Source organism: Rattus norvegicus, chromosome 2 (genome assembly GCF_036323735.1).
Source record: "Rattus norvegicus strain BN/NHsdMcwi chromosome 2, GRCr8, whole genome shotgun sequence".
In the NCBI taxonomy this organism is placed as follows: domain Eukaryota; kingdom Metazoa; phylum Chordata; class Mammalia; order Rodentia; family Muridae; genus Rattus; species Rattus norvegicus.
In genome coordinates, this window is record NC_086020.1 from 80155210 (window position 1) to 80171780 (window position 16571).

General features: G+C 47.2%; 1 protein-coding gene across 4 annotated transcripts in view; it reads right to left on the bottom strand.

The window, feature by feature from the left end:
* The window catches only part of Otulinl (OTU deubiquitinase with linear linkage specificity like), a 27880-nt gene extending 18799 nt beyond the window's left edge, over window positions 1–9081 (bottom strand). For 3 of the 4 annotated variants that reach the window (XM_039102220.2, XM_039102224.2, XM_039102223.2), the window contains exon 1: window positions 8900–9081. In XM_039102220.2, the coding sequence (XP_038958148.1) occupies window positions 8900–8954 (55 nt within the window). In that variant the 5' untranslated portion in view covers window positions 8955–9081. 4 annotated transcript variants of the gene reach the window in all.
* Between the last annotated feature and the right edge of the window lie 7490 nt (window positions 9082–16571).

The window sequence follows — 16571 nt, forward strand, 5'->3', positions numbered from 1 at the left end:
CAAAATCACTGGGGTCTGTTGCTAATGGCAACTAATCCTTCTGATTAGCTGTCCTTCCCAAAGGCTGCTGTTTATTCTGGAACTAGTGTGGGCTGACATTTAAAAAAAAATAATTGATAGGTGTACCATCTATTTTGAAACTACTTCATGGCTTGTCTTATTGGGAGGGAATATCTGTCCTGACAGTCGCTGGGTGAGAATTACGGGCCCATAGACAGGGAGTGGAACAGGAAAAGAAGGGCATGTCCTCTATGGAAAAGAAGGGCGTGTCCTCTATGGAACATTCCTAAGCAAAGGCCTCAGGAACAGGTTCAGTAACCAAGAATACTTTTGTGCCAGTCAGTGTGACAGCTAAGCATCTCCCTGGAACACCCAACCACACCCTAGGACTTGACTGAGAAGTCAAGACCTGTCCCATGTGGGGCTCAATGTGACCCTACACGCAGACGAGCCATTAGCAGACGAGCCACTGGTCATCTCTTCCACCTTTACCTCTCCTTCACCATGCATTCATCCACGAATATACACCCATGTTCCTGCCCTCCAGAAAGAAGGCTAAGGCTTCAAGGGCCATTTTGTCTATGAGGCAGCACATACTCTGTAGTAGGACCACCTCCGGGGTTTTCCAGAAGCAGACTCTTGAGTCCCTCTGAAGTCAAATCTGTGTCCTGTCAAGATGATCGGGGACTTGCATGCACACGGATGTGTCAGGCCACAGTTAGGAGACAGTGTCAGGTTGGCTTTTCCCTGGGGCTGATTTACTGGGCTGTGCCTGTCCTTCATTTGACATTTCAATGTGATTTTAACAAACTGGCAGTGTTGGGAAACAGAGCACGAGGGCTTCCTCCATCCGTGGCCACTTCGGTCCTCTCAAACATACCAGACACCGGTTAAATGTCAAAGTTACTACGAGGAGAAATAAACCCAGACTAAGAGAAATGCCAGTGCCCGAGAGCTTCAACCATAGCTGAATGCTCTTCTGTTTTGCGCTCCTTCCCTTTGGGCATGCGAGGGGCTCAGTCAGCTTACAAGTAGAATGTTCTCTACAGCAGGAGCTATTCCTAACTGAAAAGGAACTTTTCTGAAATGGGGGGAGGGATGCACCACTGTTTGTGAAGCCTCTTGGCAGGACACGACTCACCCCAATATTCTTGGGACTCTCCCAGAATTGGTCCTCAGAGTCCCATATCTGAGACATACATGAGTTCCAAGCATGTCAGAATGGCTGGTCCCCAAGGGTCCCTTCAGTCCACCCTGGCTCCCTCTGTCCTGCACAACTCCTACCCCCACCACATCCCTACTCCTACTTTGCTCATGTTCTTCCCTCAGTCTGGGACATTCTTCCATGACCTAGGTCACACTTTCTTCCAGCTCTCAACTCAAATGTCACTTGTCTGGCCCATTCCCAACCCCAGGCTCAGTAAGCCCACTCTCTGCAGGGCACATGATGTCCTTTCCCGGCTCTTGTCAGTTTGTGTTTGTGTCTGATGGCCTCTCTCCCTCCACTGCGAACATCTTAAGGACTAAGAGTGTATGTTCTCTTCCTGCCACCAGCCCAGGAGAGATGGCTAATAAATGCTGGCTGGAAGAGCCCACGCATCTGTCTGTCACCTCAGGATCCCGTACTTTGGTCTCCATGGTACAGACCACCAGCTTGCTCTGAATCTGTTCTCCCTCCCTTCACAGACAGAACACTGAAACTCAACTGGGACCATGGCTTCTCTCTCAGAGAAAAGGCTCATTGCGTCCTCTCCGGATGCTGGTGTAGCTGTACTCAGTGGACTCTGTGTGGGAGAGAATGTTCAACTTTCAAACAGAGTCATCCAGCCAGGCATAGTGGAGAGCACTTGAGAGGCGGAGGCAGGAGGGTCAGGAGTTGAAGGCCACTTTCAGCCACATAAAGAGACTGACATTAGCCTGAATTAAACAAAGACCCATCTCAAAACAGAGAGAGACAGAGAGACAGAGACACCAGAAAGGGCTCCTCAAAAGTGGCCGATTTCTTCTCACTCTTCTTCCTCTCTGGTAAGTGGAAGGGAGATGACTGAAGCTTCACAAAGTGACTATGGGCATGGAAGCCATGCTCCGTGTAGACACACAGTAGAAACAGAAGAAACAAACGGAAAGAAAAGGCCCTGGATTCCAGACACCATGGGACCCAGCCTAGCCCTGGGAGCTCCCTCTGTGCTCCAACAGAGAAAACAAACATACTCCTTCATTTGATACTCTCCTGCCACTCCAGGATAGGGGAACCTGGCCTGGTGGCCCCTTCTAGTTATGAACGCACACACGAAAAGCATGAGGCACCGTATGCCTCTCTTCCTTTAATTAGATGCCCCACCTAAATCCAGAGCAGAAGCGAGAGTATGGAGTGGTCACCTCACCAGCAGGAAGATTTTAACACAGTGGGACGAAGCGGGAACTTGGAGTACGGGCTGAGGGAGCTGAGTGTCCTGGACCTCAGCTTCCTCCCCATGAGGAGGTGTCGGGAGGCCAGTCTGTCACCTGAGGTCCCTTCCTTTCAGTAGGTTTGTGTGTTGTACAGCAGGGACAATCCTGTTGGCGCTCAGGGCACAGGATTTTAAACAGCTGTGAACTGACAGCCAAGCTCAAAACATCATTCAAAGAGAGCCCCACAGCATGGATACCCTGGGTGTGGACACGAGACCCATCCAATCTGGATAAATGTCAGCACAGCCTCGATCCTTGGAGGGGCAAGCACGGTTCTGCAGATCTGACTGACCATCCGTTGTGTTGAATGCATTAGTTGTGGTAAAGAGCCTCGTGCACAGAGAGAGGAGAGAGGGAAAGAAGAACTAAACGAGGGGTTCTGGTGAGGGCAGAGAAGAGGAACTGCCCTCGGTGACGTTTGTCTGGAAGGAGACACTGGGGTGTGAGAACACGAAGAGCAGGGGAGGGTAGGCAACTGTCTGCTATGGCAGACGTCAGCCAAATGCCCACACTTGAGTAAAACACAAAGTGGATGAACGTACCACGGATAAATGATGGTGGGAGAGCCTTTCGGGTGAACTGACGCTTACGTTCACACACAGCAGAACGGATTCCTGTGCCCAAGCTCCCACACAGACTCAGGTCCAAGACTGCACTGTTAAGTCCACTCATTCTATTTCCATGTCATTGTGAGCCTCCCACCCAACCCTCATCTACATCTGCAAACAACAAGCAGAAGGGCAGGGGCACCGAGCTGACACCACAGCCGGCCCGCAGGTGCTGTCTGCTCCTCCTCACTCTGTACTTCGTTTGGAGCTTGTGGCTGATGCAGTCAGCACTGGCTCCATCCACAGTTCTTCCACTTCCTCCTTCCTCCCTGCATCCTGCTCACTGCAGAGCATAACTCATCCAAGTGGCTGGTTCAGGGGCACTGTTTTCCTGTAACTTTACATAGCCTGAAGGCAAGCCGAGGTCTTCCTGTCACAGATCGTAAAAAAAGTTCTCTCAATGTAGCAGGTACTATCCTAAGATAGAGGAATGGGTTCTCTCAGCACCAGGCAGGAAGGGGTTTAGTTCACTTCTGCTAAACTTGGGAGACTAGGTACGAGGAGAGACCTAGCACTGACCTAGATGGCAAACCTAGTAAGCTTTCAACGGCCACCCACAGTCCCATGCCATTCAGAAACAGGCTTGTATACAAGAAGGTTGTCCTTCCTCTACAGAGGGCAATGAGCTCATCTCTGCAGTGATGGGACAGGGGAGGCTAGTTCCCCCCTCTCTTCCCCTCTCCAAGCACGTGCGCGCGCACGTGTGTGTGTGTGTGTGTGTGTGAGAGAGTGTATGTGTGAGAGAGAGTGTGTTTGTGTGTGTGTGTGAAAGAGGCAGAGAGAGAAAGAGTGTGTGTGTTGTATGTAAAAGAGAGAGTGTGTGTGTGTGAGAGAGAGTGTATGTGTGAGAGAGAGTGTGTTTGTGTGTGTGTGTGAAAGAGGCAGAGAGAGAAAGAGTGTGTGTGTTGTATGTAAAAGAGAGAGAGTGTGTGTGTGAGAGAGAGTGTGTGTGTTTGTGTGTGTGTGTGTGAAAGAGGCAGAGAGAGAAAGAGTGTGTGTGTTGTAAAAGAGAGAGAGTGTGTGTGAGAGAGAGTATATGTGTGTATGTGTGTGTGAGAGAGAGAGAGAGAGAGAGGAGAGAGAAAGCAAGAGAGTGCGAGAGAGAGAGAGCAAGAGAGAGTGTGTGAGAGTGTGTGGGTGTGAGTGTGTGTGTGTGTGTGAGAGAGAGAGAGAGAGAGAGAGAGGGTGTGTGTGTGAGAGAGAGAGACTGTGTATTTGAGTGAGAGAGAGAGTGTGTGTATGTATGTGTGTGTGTGTGTGAAAGAGAGAGAGAGTGCGTGTGTGGTGGTGGGGGGGTGAGTGCAGGCCATAGGTTGACATCAGGTTCCTTTCTCAATCAAGCTCAGGGACTGGCTAGCCTGCATGCCTAGCAGGCTCCAGGGATCTTCCCACCTGTGCCTCCTCAGACAACACAGAACTGCCCCCAGCTTTTTAATGTGGGTGCATGGCAGCAGTCATCAACTGAGATTTCTTCCAGCTCCCTCAGCCCTTGACTTTCGATGAAACTCCTCTCTGTCCAAGCTTGGAGAGGGGTGTTTCCAGAGAAAATGCGGTGGTTAAAGACAACAACAAAAGACCTACTATGAAATGCATAATTTAGAAACATGTCGGCTATAATATTTTATGTCCTGCACTTCCTGGGATTTTTATTTCCTAGGGATCCTGGCAACAGTAACGACAGATGGTGTTTCTCCATCTCTCAGAGATAAACGTAAATTTTTACCATCTTTTTAATTTAAACACGATGCCACCTGTCTGTTGTTCCTCTGATCAAACTGGAAAGTTGTTTGTTATTTTTTTAAAATAGACTATATCTAGAACAGAGGAGTACTAGAAAAACAAGAACACACACACACACACACAGACACACACACACACAACTTTCCTGCTGATGTGTTAGAAACATCAGTCTTCCATGAAATCAATTGCAGCCAACTAAATGGACACGAGGATTCACTATATAGACCAGGCTGGCCTTGAACTCACAGAGATCCACCTGCCTCTGACTCCCCATGCTAGGATTAAAGGCGCGCTATTATGCCAGGCATAGCTTCAATTTTGGAAAACAGATTATCTAAGTACCTGTCCATTCATTAGATGGGTCAAAGGGACAGGGGAGAAAGGAGAGCCTCTGGGTGAACACATTCGTCTGATAACTCCTGAAAGTTGGTGCTCTCAGGAGTTACACGGAAAGAATCATAGAGCTATGAGAAGTTGAGAAGAAAAAAAAAGTTTTATAGTTTCACTTTTCTTGAACACACAGCCTGTAAGTCACCCCAGTCAACACAACGGTATAAAAATGGCAGCCCAGGCTTTTCCCTGAGAACAGTTCCAGTGGCTGGAGAAGCCGTCGCTAGGAACTGAAGGGCCTGCTTAGGTAGATGCCAGGGCTGTTTCAGAAGACGACCAGGCAGATGAATGGTAAGAATCCGCCATAAGTAAAGACCAATGTTTGCCTCCTGGAGCTACATAGAACTGGAAGCCCTCCACACACCCACAATGGCCGCAGAATGAGAGCTGGAAGAATCACACAGAACTCTTCTGCCTCTGCTGCCAGCGTCTCCCTACGTAGCACCTAGAGAACACGAGTAAGTTCCCACCACTAGTGGGAAGAGACAGGCACTATTCTAGACGAGCCAGTCAGGACGCTCAACCCACCTGAGAGCCAGAGAAGTTCTCTCTGGTGAACCAAAGTCTATCAGGTAACCAAAAAGGACAGTTTCCATTAAGAACTACACCCGTAAAGAATCTCTACCTAGATAAAAACATAAGCTTAAAAAAATGCATGCCATTGGCTTATCATCCCATAGAAATAAGAGAAGTCTAAAAGCAAACAAATAGCAAAGCATATCAACTATAGATCCTCAGTTTAAATGTGTGTGTGTGTGTGTGTGTGTGTGTGTGTTATATGTGGTGTGTCTGTGTATGTGGTGTGTGTATGTATGTATATGTGTGTGTATGTATTTGTATGTATATGTATGTGTGTGTGGTGTGTGTGTGTGTATGGTATGTGTGTATATGTGTGTTTGGTATGTGTATGTGTAGTGTGTGTGTATATGTGTGTTTGGTATGTGTATGTGGTATGTGTGTGTATGTGTGGTGTGTGTGTATATGTGTGTTTGGTATGTGTATGTGGTGTGTGTGTGTGTGTGTGTGTGTGTGTGTGTGTGTGTGTGAAATGCAGTCATGTTCCCTCCTAAGTCCTTAAACCATCTTTTTTCAAAGAGGGAAAACACTTCTCTCTCCATTAGAACCAGGACTTGGGACGCCCCCCAGTTAGTTATACTCCTCTGGACAGTTACTAACTGCCTGAGCACCCTGTTTACCAAGCAGCTCCCTGAGGCCAGAGACTTTGCAGGCACAAGTTCCAGTTTAAAAGCCCAGCCCCCATGGTCCCCGTGGAGGTAAAGTGTGCGCCCAGCCTGGGCATCACTCCATTCTCGGTTGATGTGTGTGGTTCACATCTGCCTCTCTCCATGAGCACAGACATGCTCACCTTCTGAGCTCGCCTACCTGCCCACAGACTGCTATGCTCACCATGGACACAGGGTGCCTAGCGTGGGCATGACACACCTGCTCCACACACAAGGTCAGTGACTGGTGAAGGGCTTGGGCATAAGGGGACCCAGGATATTCGGAATGCAGCTTTTAACTGGCAGAATAGTCTAGGTATGGGGTTGGGATCTAGGCTGGACAAGTTCACATTTAAAGCAGTTTTGTAGCCTAGGGATAAACGATATGCGGCTTCATACCAGAAGGCAGGGATGGTAGTAATTACAGTAGCACTGAGCTCATGGAGCTCACCATGGGCCGTGAACAACCAGAGCAACTCTCTATATAATAAGTGCTCTAAGCCACGACGGAGACTAAAAAATATTGTCTTCATTTTCTATATTTTGGTTTAGCTTTAGAACATATTCCCTAGACAAAAACCTTATCCACAGCCACAACATCAGATAACGGAAAGCAAGGAAAGCAGGGCAGCTTCGGGTGTGGCTGCAATGCCAGACCTCATACTACTCCCCCCTTCCACACTGGGCACTCTGTCTCTCAATCCCAACCCGGAGGGTCCACCGAGGAGCTGAGTAGCTCCTCAGAACACAGCTCAGGATGTGCACACCTCTATCAGACTTAGGGACAGTGTGGATGACAGCACAGCCATGCCTCAACCTTCCAACAGTTAAGGACCATGAAGCAAGGGAGCTGGAGGTGACTGTAGGGAAAACACAGTCGCCCTCAAACACAGAGGTCTGCCAAAGACAGCCAAAGGCCAGCCGATTTCACAGCACCATCATATCCTCACCATAGGTGATGGTGCATGCCTTCTCGGACGTTTGGAGCACTGGATGAAACCACCCTCTAGATGGCTCAGCCCTGCCCAGTATTCTGACAGGGTCTGTCTAGTAATGCTGTGCACGGAGGTGTGTCCTGTGACTTTTTTTTCAACACTGGAACACATTTAATAGTTAAAAAGACTACCCCAACCCCTTCTCCACCCCCAACAGCTCTCTGGGGTTTTTTCTGTTTCTCTCTGGTTTCTGACAAGGCTTACTTATTATCTTAAAAGTGAATCTATGTCTCTCTTTTAGCAAAGAGTTAAGAGGTAGATGAAAAGGTGTCTCCATTTCAGCTTGAACAAGCAACTCAAAGACCACTGGGTCTACTTTGTTTTGTTTTTGTTGTTGTTGTTGTTGTTGTTATTGTTGTTATTGTTTTGCTGTCTCCTTTTGTTTTGGCAAATAGAACCAGCAAAGATGGTCTTCCATGTTCCTAGGTCCTCAGCAGTAATTTCTGGAAGGGAAATGTTTCCCACAAGCTGATCCTTGAATCTCACTTTGTCCTGCAAATCTACAGCAGACCCTACAGATGGAAACAAACGAAAGGGCCCTCTCTCTCCCTGGGCTCAGAGCACTGACATGCCTTGGGCTTCGTGAGGAGAAAGGCAACTTTCTTGGTGGCGCTAATGTTAAGCCAAAGTAGTCATTCTCTGCAGTCTCCCAAACCAGCTCTTTCCAGCCTTGTCCTTACCTCTGTTTCCAACTTTCTTTTCTCTGCCAAACTCAGGGAAGAAAGGAACGAAATAAAAAATCTTCGACTGGATACACCCAAAGGAAATATTTGGCTAATTCTATAATAACCCGAGGTGCATAAAGGTTAAACAAATGAGTTCATTCTCTAAACTTCTGAGACTAGAGTAATTCAGTCACATACTGCTAGGCTGGGAGAGGCCTTTGGTATTAACTTGTCCAGCACTCATTTCACGAATGGCTGATGTCTCAAGTAGTTGATAACTCCTACCCAGATGCCAGAGCTCTTGTCCTGACTCCTAGAACGGTGTTGCTTCCACTACACTCGACACATTGCTGTGTCAGAAGCTCCTGCTAGGGCCGAGAATAACAATTCAGACACATTCCTGATGCCCAACGACCCTACTTACACACCCAAAGTGAAAACACACTCTGCTCAGATTCACTACTTGAGCTTTCTTTCTTTCCTTCTTTCTTTCTTTTTTTTTTTTTAAGTCAAGAGTGTTCTCTGCGGTTTCCAACTCTGGTTGCTGAAAAGGTGTGGGCCACATCCTTTGCAAGGCGCGAACCCCGGTAACTTAGCTTACAACCTAGTTGGTTCTCTCCCCGAGGACACGGGCCGGCCGGCAGGTCCACGCGCCCGGGTGCTCGTGGACAGACCCGCCTCTCTCCGTTTGCCCGAGGCTCAAGTGCAACCCACTCACAGCCACCGGTGAGGTGTAGCCGTCCCCGCGCCACAAGCACCCCTCGCAGCCCTCGCCCTCTCTCGCCGCCACGACACCCTCCGGAGACTGTGCCCATCCCCGCACACACCTGAGGTGGTCCGAGAGCGCTCCCGCTCCCGCGGCGCGCTCCTCGTCGCCTTCATGCGGGCTGCGCACCTTCACCGCGCGCACCCTCTGCTACAGCCCGTCGCCCGGCTCGTTTCCCCGCAGCCGCAGTCCCGAACTCAGCTACCGTGACAGCCGTCTGTGCTCCCGCCCCGAGCGCAGACTGACGCGCTGCGTAGCCACTCAGAAGCTGGGGCGTGGTCTGGGGCGGCCCCTCAGCGCTAGGTTTTGGTGAAGGGAGCCAGGCGCAGGGGCGTGGAGAGCTCGGAAGTCTAGTGGACTGCTGCGGAGGCGGCGGTTTTACCCGGAGGGCTGCTCCTTCATGCTCACCCGGGGCGTTCCATCTTGTTCGGATCGGGAGTCTTCTCCGGAGCTCTGCACCAGAGCCAGTGAACTTGGTGAAGAGGCTGATGGGCCGAGGGACCGATGTCCCTTACCGTGACAGCTTGGTGCTTCGATTTCCTATTCACCACGGGACAAACCCACTCTCTCTGTGCCTGAGAGCGGGAGACTAGAATCCAGGAGCAGCTGAGCTCCAGGACCTGTTCCACTACGTGGAGCAGGGCTTCCTGGTCTTTCTCCGTGGGTCAGCACAACCGGCTAGTGCGTGCTTGGAACTGTTAATGGATGGAACAAAAGCATTCTTGACCAAGAGTGGTTCCATAAAGCAATTTAATTGTAAAACAACAACAACAACAACAACAACAACAACAACAAAACAAAAACACAAAAAACAGCTAACAGGAAAAGTCAATGACCCAACAAGAAAAATACAAGATTTCTTTGCTCCTGATTTCCTAATTTGACGGACCCCCCTTTTTTTTTCCAGGAGGAAGAGGAGGGGGGACAAAGAGGAGGAAGAGAAAGAAGAAGGAGAAGGAGAAGAAGAAAGAAGATTAAAAATATTGATGAGTACTTCCTTTTTTCTCCCGTGTAGAGTTTCCAGACACAGAAAGAGTAGCATGGGTAATATCCTGGCAGACACCGGAAAAATAAGCGCCATAACTGAAGGAAGATGTGGAAACATTTAGCCTGGAATTTCAAGTGAGTTCAATAGCTTTAGGGCAATGTCAACAAGTCATTGAAACATTGCAAGCTTTTCTGGACCTCAGAACAAAGGATCAAAGGATCGTAGACCTTTAGTCATGCCTCTGAAATCCCTGTCAGACCAAGAGCCTGAGACAGCACCAGACAGCGGACATGTGGTCCGCATGTGCATTTTACTCGTTAGTGTCTTTCACGAATCCCTGCGTTTGCTCACGAGACTGGTAGTGTAACCCGGGTTCACTGAGGCCTATCTGGTGCTGGTACAGAATTCAAACTAAGGTCTGACTTCAGTCACTCAAACATTTTTTTCAGCACAAGATTCACAGAAGGCAATATAAATGTCCCCAAGTTTACTGTGTTTAAAAATCTCTTGTCCAATTCAGATATTTAACATTGAGGGGGAGTGGTTTTCTACAGGCAAAAACCATTCCTTTCATGTTTAGGGGCACAGTACTCCCACAAAATTAATGACTGAAGTCTGTTGGGCCTTAATGTAAACAAGGCTATGAGCAGTGACCAGAACAAATGGCCTGTTCTAGAAACTGAAAGAACCGACTCTAATTTCTTGTGGTAATGATAAAATTTACTGGAGTTCCTCAACTACAAAACAAATTAGCCACCCAGTATCCCTCCCCACCTCATACAAAATAATATTTATGAACACTGCTATTTAGACTGGCCTAAAATCCCTTTGGTTAATACACATTTAAGATTTCATGGTTATCTCTAAAGTTCCGTTCTGTTCCCCAAGCTGAGTAGGCAGCCTCTTAGGGCAATATATGAAGACCTGAACCTTGAGTCAGACCACCATACTCACCTGGACACCAGCCGTGGGGTTTTCATAAATGAACATGCTTCTTGCCTCGCTCTCCTCACCTGTAAAATGAGGCCCTTACAACTGTTTTCTCTTTCTCATGGGAATTGAATGTGTCCAGCCCTCTTGGAATGATGCTTTGCATAGAACCTCACATTAACATTAGTTAAAATGCACACATAGAGCTGGACTGATTAGCTTTCTGGTCTACCCTTGTGTGATTTACCATGCCTTAACAACAGTGAGATTGGATCCTTTGTTTGTTTTTAAGAAGAGATGGTGCACCCTTTGCAGGACAAACATTGGTCAAGAATCCTTAGTGCTGAGCTCAGAACCCAAGAATTTAGGAATCTGCACGCTGAGGCTGAAGACTAAGCTCAAGCAAAAACTTCACATCCACAGCCCCCACTCAGATCTTCTCACAAATCCAGTCACCAAAATATCCACCTGAGAATGCCCACAAGCAGAGATGCGCCGAGAACTATGCTCTGAGATCCTAACTGTTTCACTAGAGCCGTCAGAGTGAATAGCTAGGACAAGAAGGGGAGGAAGAGGGGGGATGTTGTTGTAAAAATATAAAAAATAAAAAAAGTATGGTTGTCCTTTATCCCGACTAGGTCCGGCACCCCAGTGCCCCAAGATACCTGCTGGATATCTTGCCAGGAGCACACATTCCTATTCTGTGGTGGCCCAGACCAGCTGCCCCAACACTCCATTACACTTAAATCTACACATGAAAGAACACACAACACAATAACCTTCGATCCAATTGATAAGATATAATTGCCCACCTAAACATACAAAGCCCGGTACCATCCATCCCTTAAGAACATTAATAACAACCTGTAAATTCACAGAGCAGAATCTTAACATCACCTGCCATGGCTTCTCCTGCCACAGCTTCTCTTCCTCTCCTTCCTGTCTCTTCCTCCTTTCCATTCCAGTCTCCTCCTCTTCCTTCAAACTTTTCTCCCACCCATCCTTCCTTCTTGTCCAATGACAGGTGTCCTTCTATCCTGTACCTGCCTCACCTGTGACATCATCACCTGTGACAAAGGGAGAAGAGGACAAGAGAGAGAGAGGATGAGAGAACAAACAAGGGATCCTGGACAGTACTTCCCTACAACTTGCTCATTGAAGAGTTTTGTTTTCATGACCATTTGAACTCTGAAAATGGACTGTGAGTGTCCAGGACCATTGAAGATGTGACCTTATTTTCCATTGCTGTTAAACCATGCATTTTACTCATATACGGGCCAGCCCCAGGCTAGAACAGTGTGATTTTTTTTTCATGAGAGAAGTGAAGCCCGTTGTACTTTGTTCCTGTAATCATTACAAATCATTTCTACTCAAAGTTTCCTTGGTAGACTTGTTAGCCGATAAGTGAGACAGGTACCTTTAAGGACCAACTCCTACATGAACACAGTTTCCAAGAGTCCTTTTATTATTAGAACATTATAAGGTAAGCTTCATACACACAAAGGCATTGATGTCCATTTCAGCCTTTCAATCATGTGTGCTTTGGCCTCGAATCAAGCATGTCCCTGAATGTATCTACTACAATTTCTTCTTAAGTTGTGATCTTAAACAGAGCGTGTTCACATAGGTATCCCTAAGTGAGAACATTCAGGCATGCTCCCACTGCTACGTGCTTTCCTTTATGGATATGTAAAGGCTCCTGAAATAAAATATCTCACACTCCCTTTGTTGGAGGAGGGCATGACTTTGGAAATAGCTCCCAGGTGTTCCTGGCTTGTTCCGGGGCTAAGCCATTCTCCACTCTTCTTGGCTGTTTCATCCTGGAAGTCACTAACACGTGAACTCAGGGCATTTGGTTACAGACCGGCTTCTCCTTCAACATCTTCCTTGGATAGGAAATTTGCAAAGGGAGATGCAAGGTTTCTTGTTATGATTTGCATACTGAGAACCCAACGTACAGTGGACTTCTTCAGTATTCAGGGAATGGATTTCCTTCAGTGAACTTGTGAGTAAAGGCAATCTCAGGCTTCCAGCCAAGAAACAGTGAAAAGTTCTATCTTACCCTCACTTCCAACTGTCTCAGCCCTAATTGCTGCCTTACAGATGTGGCAAGACAGGCAAACATAGAATATATTATTTTAATGGGCCTCCAGGATGACTCAACAGATAAAGGCATTTGCTACTGGGCCTATGATCTAAGCTCGATCCCTCAGACCCAAGTGGTAGGAGAGAACCTACTCCTTCAAGCTGTCCTCTTCCTTGCACACATAGGCACATGCATGAATACACACAAAATAATCAAATAAATATATTAGAAACCTTTAAAAAGTATCTATTTGACTGCCAGTAGGTACTGGCACTCACTCAATTGCATGCAGAACATTCACATTGCCCAAGTGTGGTGCAAGCCTTCATCCTAACACTAGGAGAGATAGGCAGTGTTAGCATACTGTAGAAGCTCCACCCCACAGTTACCTGGCAACAGCCAGGTATGCCTGACACTATAAAAGGGGCTGCTTGCCCCCTCCTTCCTCTCTTGCTCTCACTCTCTTGCACTTGCACTCTCTCCCCATCATTCCCTTCCCCCCCCCGTCTCCACGTGCTCATGACCAGCCTCTACTCCTCTACTTCTCTCCTCCTCCTCCTCCTCCCCCCCTCTTTGCCTTCCTCCTCTTCTACTGCCCTCTTGACTTCCCTCTCCATGCTCTGAAAAAAACTCTATTCTATGTTCCTTCCGGGGGAAGGGATGTCTCAGCATGGACCCGCAGAGGCATTCCCTTCCTCCACACCTCGCCACACCTCCATAGAGCATATCCCCTCCTCTCTTTATCTTTTTATAAACACATCAGGCAGATTTCTGTGAGTTCAAGACCAGCCTGGTCTACATAGCAAGTTCTAGGATAGCTGAGGCTACAGGGTGAGACCCTTACTCAGAAAATGAAAAACAACATTCACACTGAGATGCATCCATCACCAACCATCTACTTGTAGAATTGTTTTCATCTTCTTGCATGGAAAGCTGGCACCTACTGAGCACAGATTTTCCATTGTCCCACCTTCAGTCCTGGCAGTCACCATTGTATTTCCTGTCCTGATGAGTTTGATAAGGTAGATCCCTCGTGGAAGTGGAATCTTACAGAATCTGTCATTTTGTGACTGGATTCGCCTTTCCAGCATATCTCCTAACATTATCCACATGACGGTATGCCTAAGAGCTTCCTCCTGGGATGGATGAGATTTCATTCTAAGCAAATGCCACAACTTATTCATTCATTATCCATCGACAGACACTCTTTGGCCATTACACAGTATACTGTCGTGAACAGTGGTGGACACGCACCTCTCTGGGTCTGCATTTTCACTCTTCCAGAATGGGATTATCAGAAAATATGACATTTCTACGCAGAAATTCTTGAGAAATCACCATATAGTGTTCCATGGTGAAGCTGGGACTGCCTGCTGGCTTGGAGATTCAGAAGAGCCAGAGGACCTGGAAGCCCTGCTGTAAGAGGTTGCTGTGGGCAGAAAGTACCAGTGGTCCCCACATCCCACTCCACCCGAGTCCTTCAATCTCTTCCAATTCCCTGGGAGGTGCCTGTCAGCAGCGGAGCCTGTGGAGCTTGGGCTCCAACAAAGGATGAAGATTCTCATTGCTGTTTATCCTTTCCTGCACTCATCATCATCATCATCATCACCATCATCATCATCACCATCACCATCACCATCATCACCACCACCACTGTTGTTCCAATCATTGTCGTCATCAACATCTTCCTCATTTTCCTCATCATCATCTCTGTACTGAGCTATCCCAGGGCCTTGATTTTAGCAGTCAAATGCTGTGCTTCTGGGCTACAATGGCTCCTTGGATTTATCATTATTTCCTTAATGATAGTCAATATATCAAATGTTAGGTAATGCTTCTTTATGTTTGGGACTGTGGTTTCTCTAATGATATATATATATATATATATATATATATATATATATATATATATATATATCCAAATAATAGAAAGCAGAAGCACAAACAATTTACTGTATAATACCCTAGGTCATCTCGTTAGCGAGAACAGTCCAGAACTTGAACCATGCTTCAAGGCCGCATGGAAAGCATTTCAAAAAACGTAAGTCCATTCCCAGGAACAATCTCCAAAAGCCACATATGATCTGTTTTCCAAGATGATCAGTAACTAGAACACTAGAACACCCAGGAAACTGCCAGTCCAAGATTGGTGATGTGCAGTGTCACAGCTTCAAGATGGACAGATGCTGGGAGCAGGGTGAAGCCAAGATCCAGCAGGGAGAAGCAGAAACAGGAACGCCAAGGCCTGGCCTGTGGAAGCAGAGTCAAGGCATGGCCTTCGGTGGCTGAAAAAGCAGGGGTGTCCTGGAAAAACCGCAAGGCAGGGCTGCTCAATGGGGATGGTCAGCTGCTGTGATGGTGGCCTTTCACCTCTTTCAGCTAGACTCTCCAGCTACCACTCAAGGTGAGGTTTTGAATTTAAAACAAATAGTAATCCTTAACAACACACCAATTGTAAAATGTGTTCTGAATGCTGAAAATCACGAGTCAAGTAAGTTACAACACTGCCGTATTAGCCATGTATACCTTAGCATCCATAAGCCTTGGCTCTTGGAGCAGCTGTTGCTAGGAACGAAAGCTTAAAAAGGCTCTTTTTATGAAATTGGATTTTTTTTGTTCTTCTTCAGATTCTTGGTACCTGTGCTGACTTGGTGTCTCTGAATTTTGATTCTGGTGTTGGCAGCCCCTGGCTCTGGACCTTCCTAGTTGACCCCGCCAGTCCCACCAGTCTCAGATATCCTTAGGGGAGGCATTTAGAACCACTGAAGATGAATGCCTCCTCTCTCTTCCCCACCCCACCCCCTGCCTCAGGTCATCTTACTACCTGGTCACATTTACCTGGACCCCTACTTTCATAGGTACTTGTCCAAACCTTGCTCTAGAGAGCAGGAACAGAGGGTGTGTGTTGCCTTGGGTCTCCTTCGTGGTGTCTGCTGGCCCCTCCCTAAGCATTCTCCACTCCCTGTCTTCCTCACTGCACTCACAGGGGTGCAGATGTGTTCCTTCCCGCCCTCTGCCAACAGGCTCAATTCTCAGATGTTCTGGTCAACAGTGTCACCTCCCAATGGATGACACTTCCTCTTTCATGCCTGGCAGGGACAGCAGGTGTCCGTCCACAAGAAACATGGAAAGGAAAAGAGAGTGTTGCTAAATGCTCTGACAAATGAAACAATTTGGAGAGAGGCAAGATCTAAAGTCTTGAAGAAACTTTATTGGGCTCAAACACTGATTAAACAAAAAGTGTATTTTTTTTTAATATTGAGTCAAAGAGGAACAAGTGAGTGCAGCTGTTGTGGTTGTCTGCTCCACCCCACCCCAGTTTCCAAGTAAATCCCGAGACAGAAACCAGATTATACTTCTTCTCTGGCCTGCTTACTTGGAGACCCCTTGAGCTGGCAAACCCTATTCATTGTCCTGCTTTGCTGACAGGGCACATTCTGCTTCAGGGTTGATGATTAAGAGAGAGAGGATGCCAAGCAGTGATAGGAGATTGCAGTCTGGAATCTTGTAGTTCGTCTTCCTACAACCAGTTACTTGAATGACAATGGAAAACCATCATCCTTCATGGGCCTTAGATTTTTGACAGATTAGATGGATAGATAGATAGATAGATAGATAGATAGATAGATAGATAGATGATAGATAGATAGATAGGATAAATATGATAGATGATAGATTAGATGGATAGATTAGATACATAGATATAAATCATAGATGGTATATGATAAA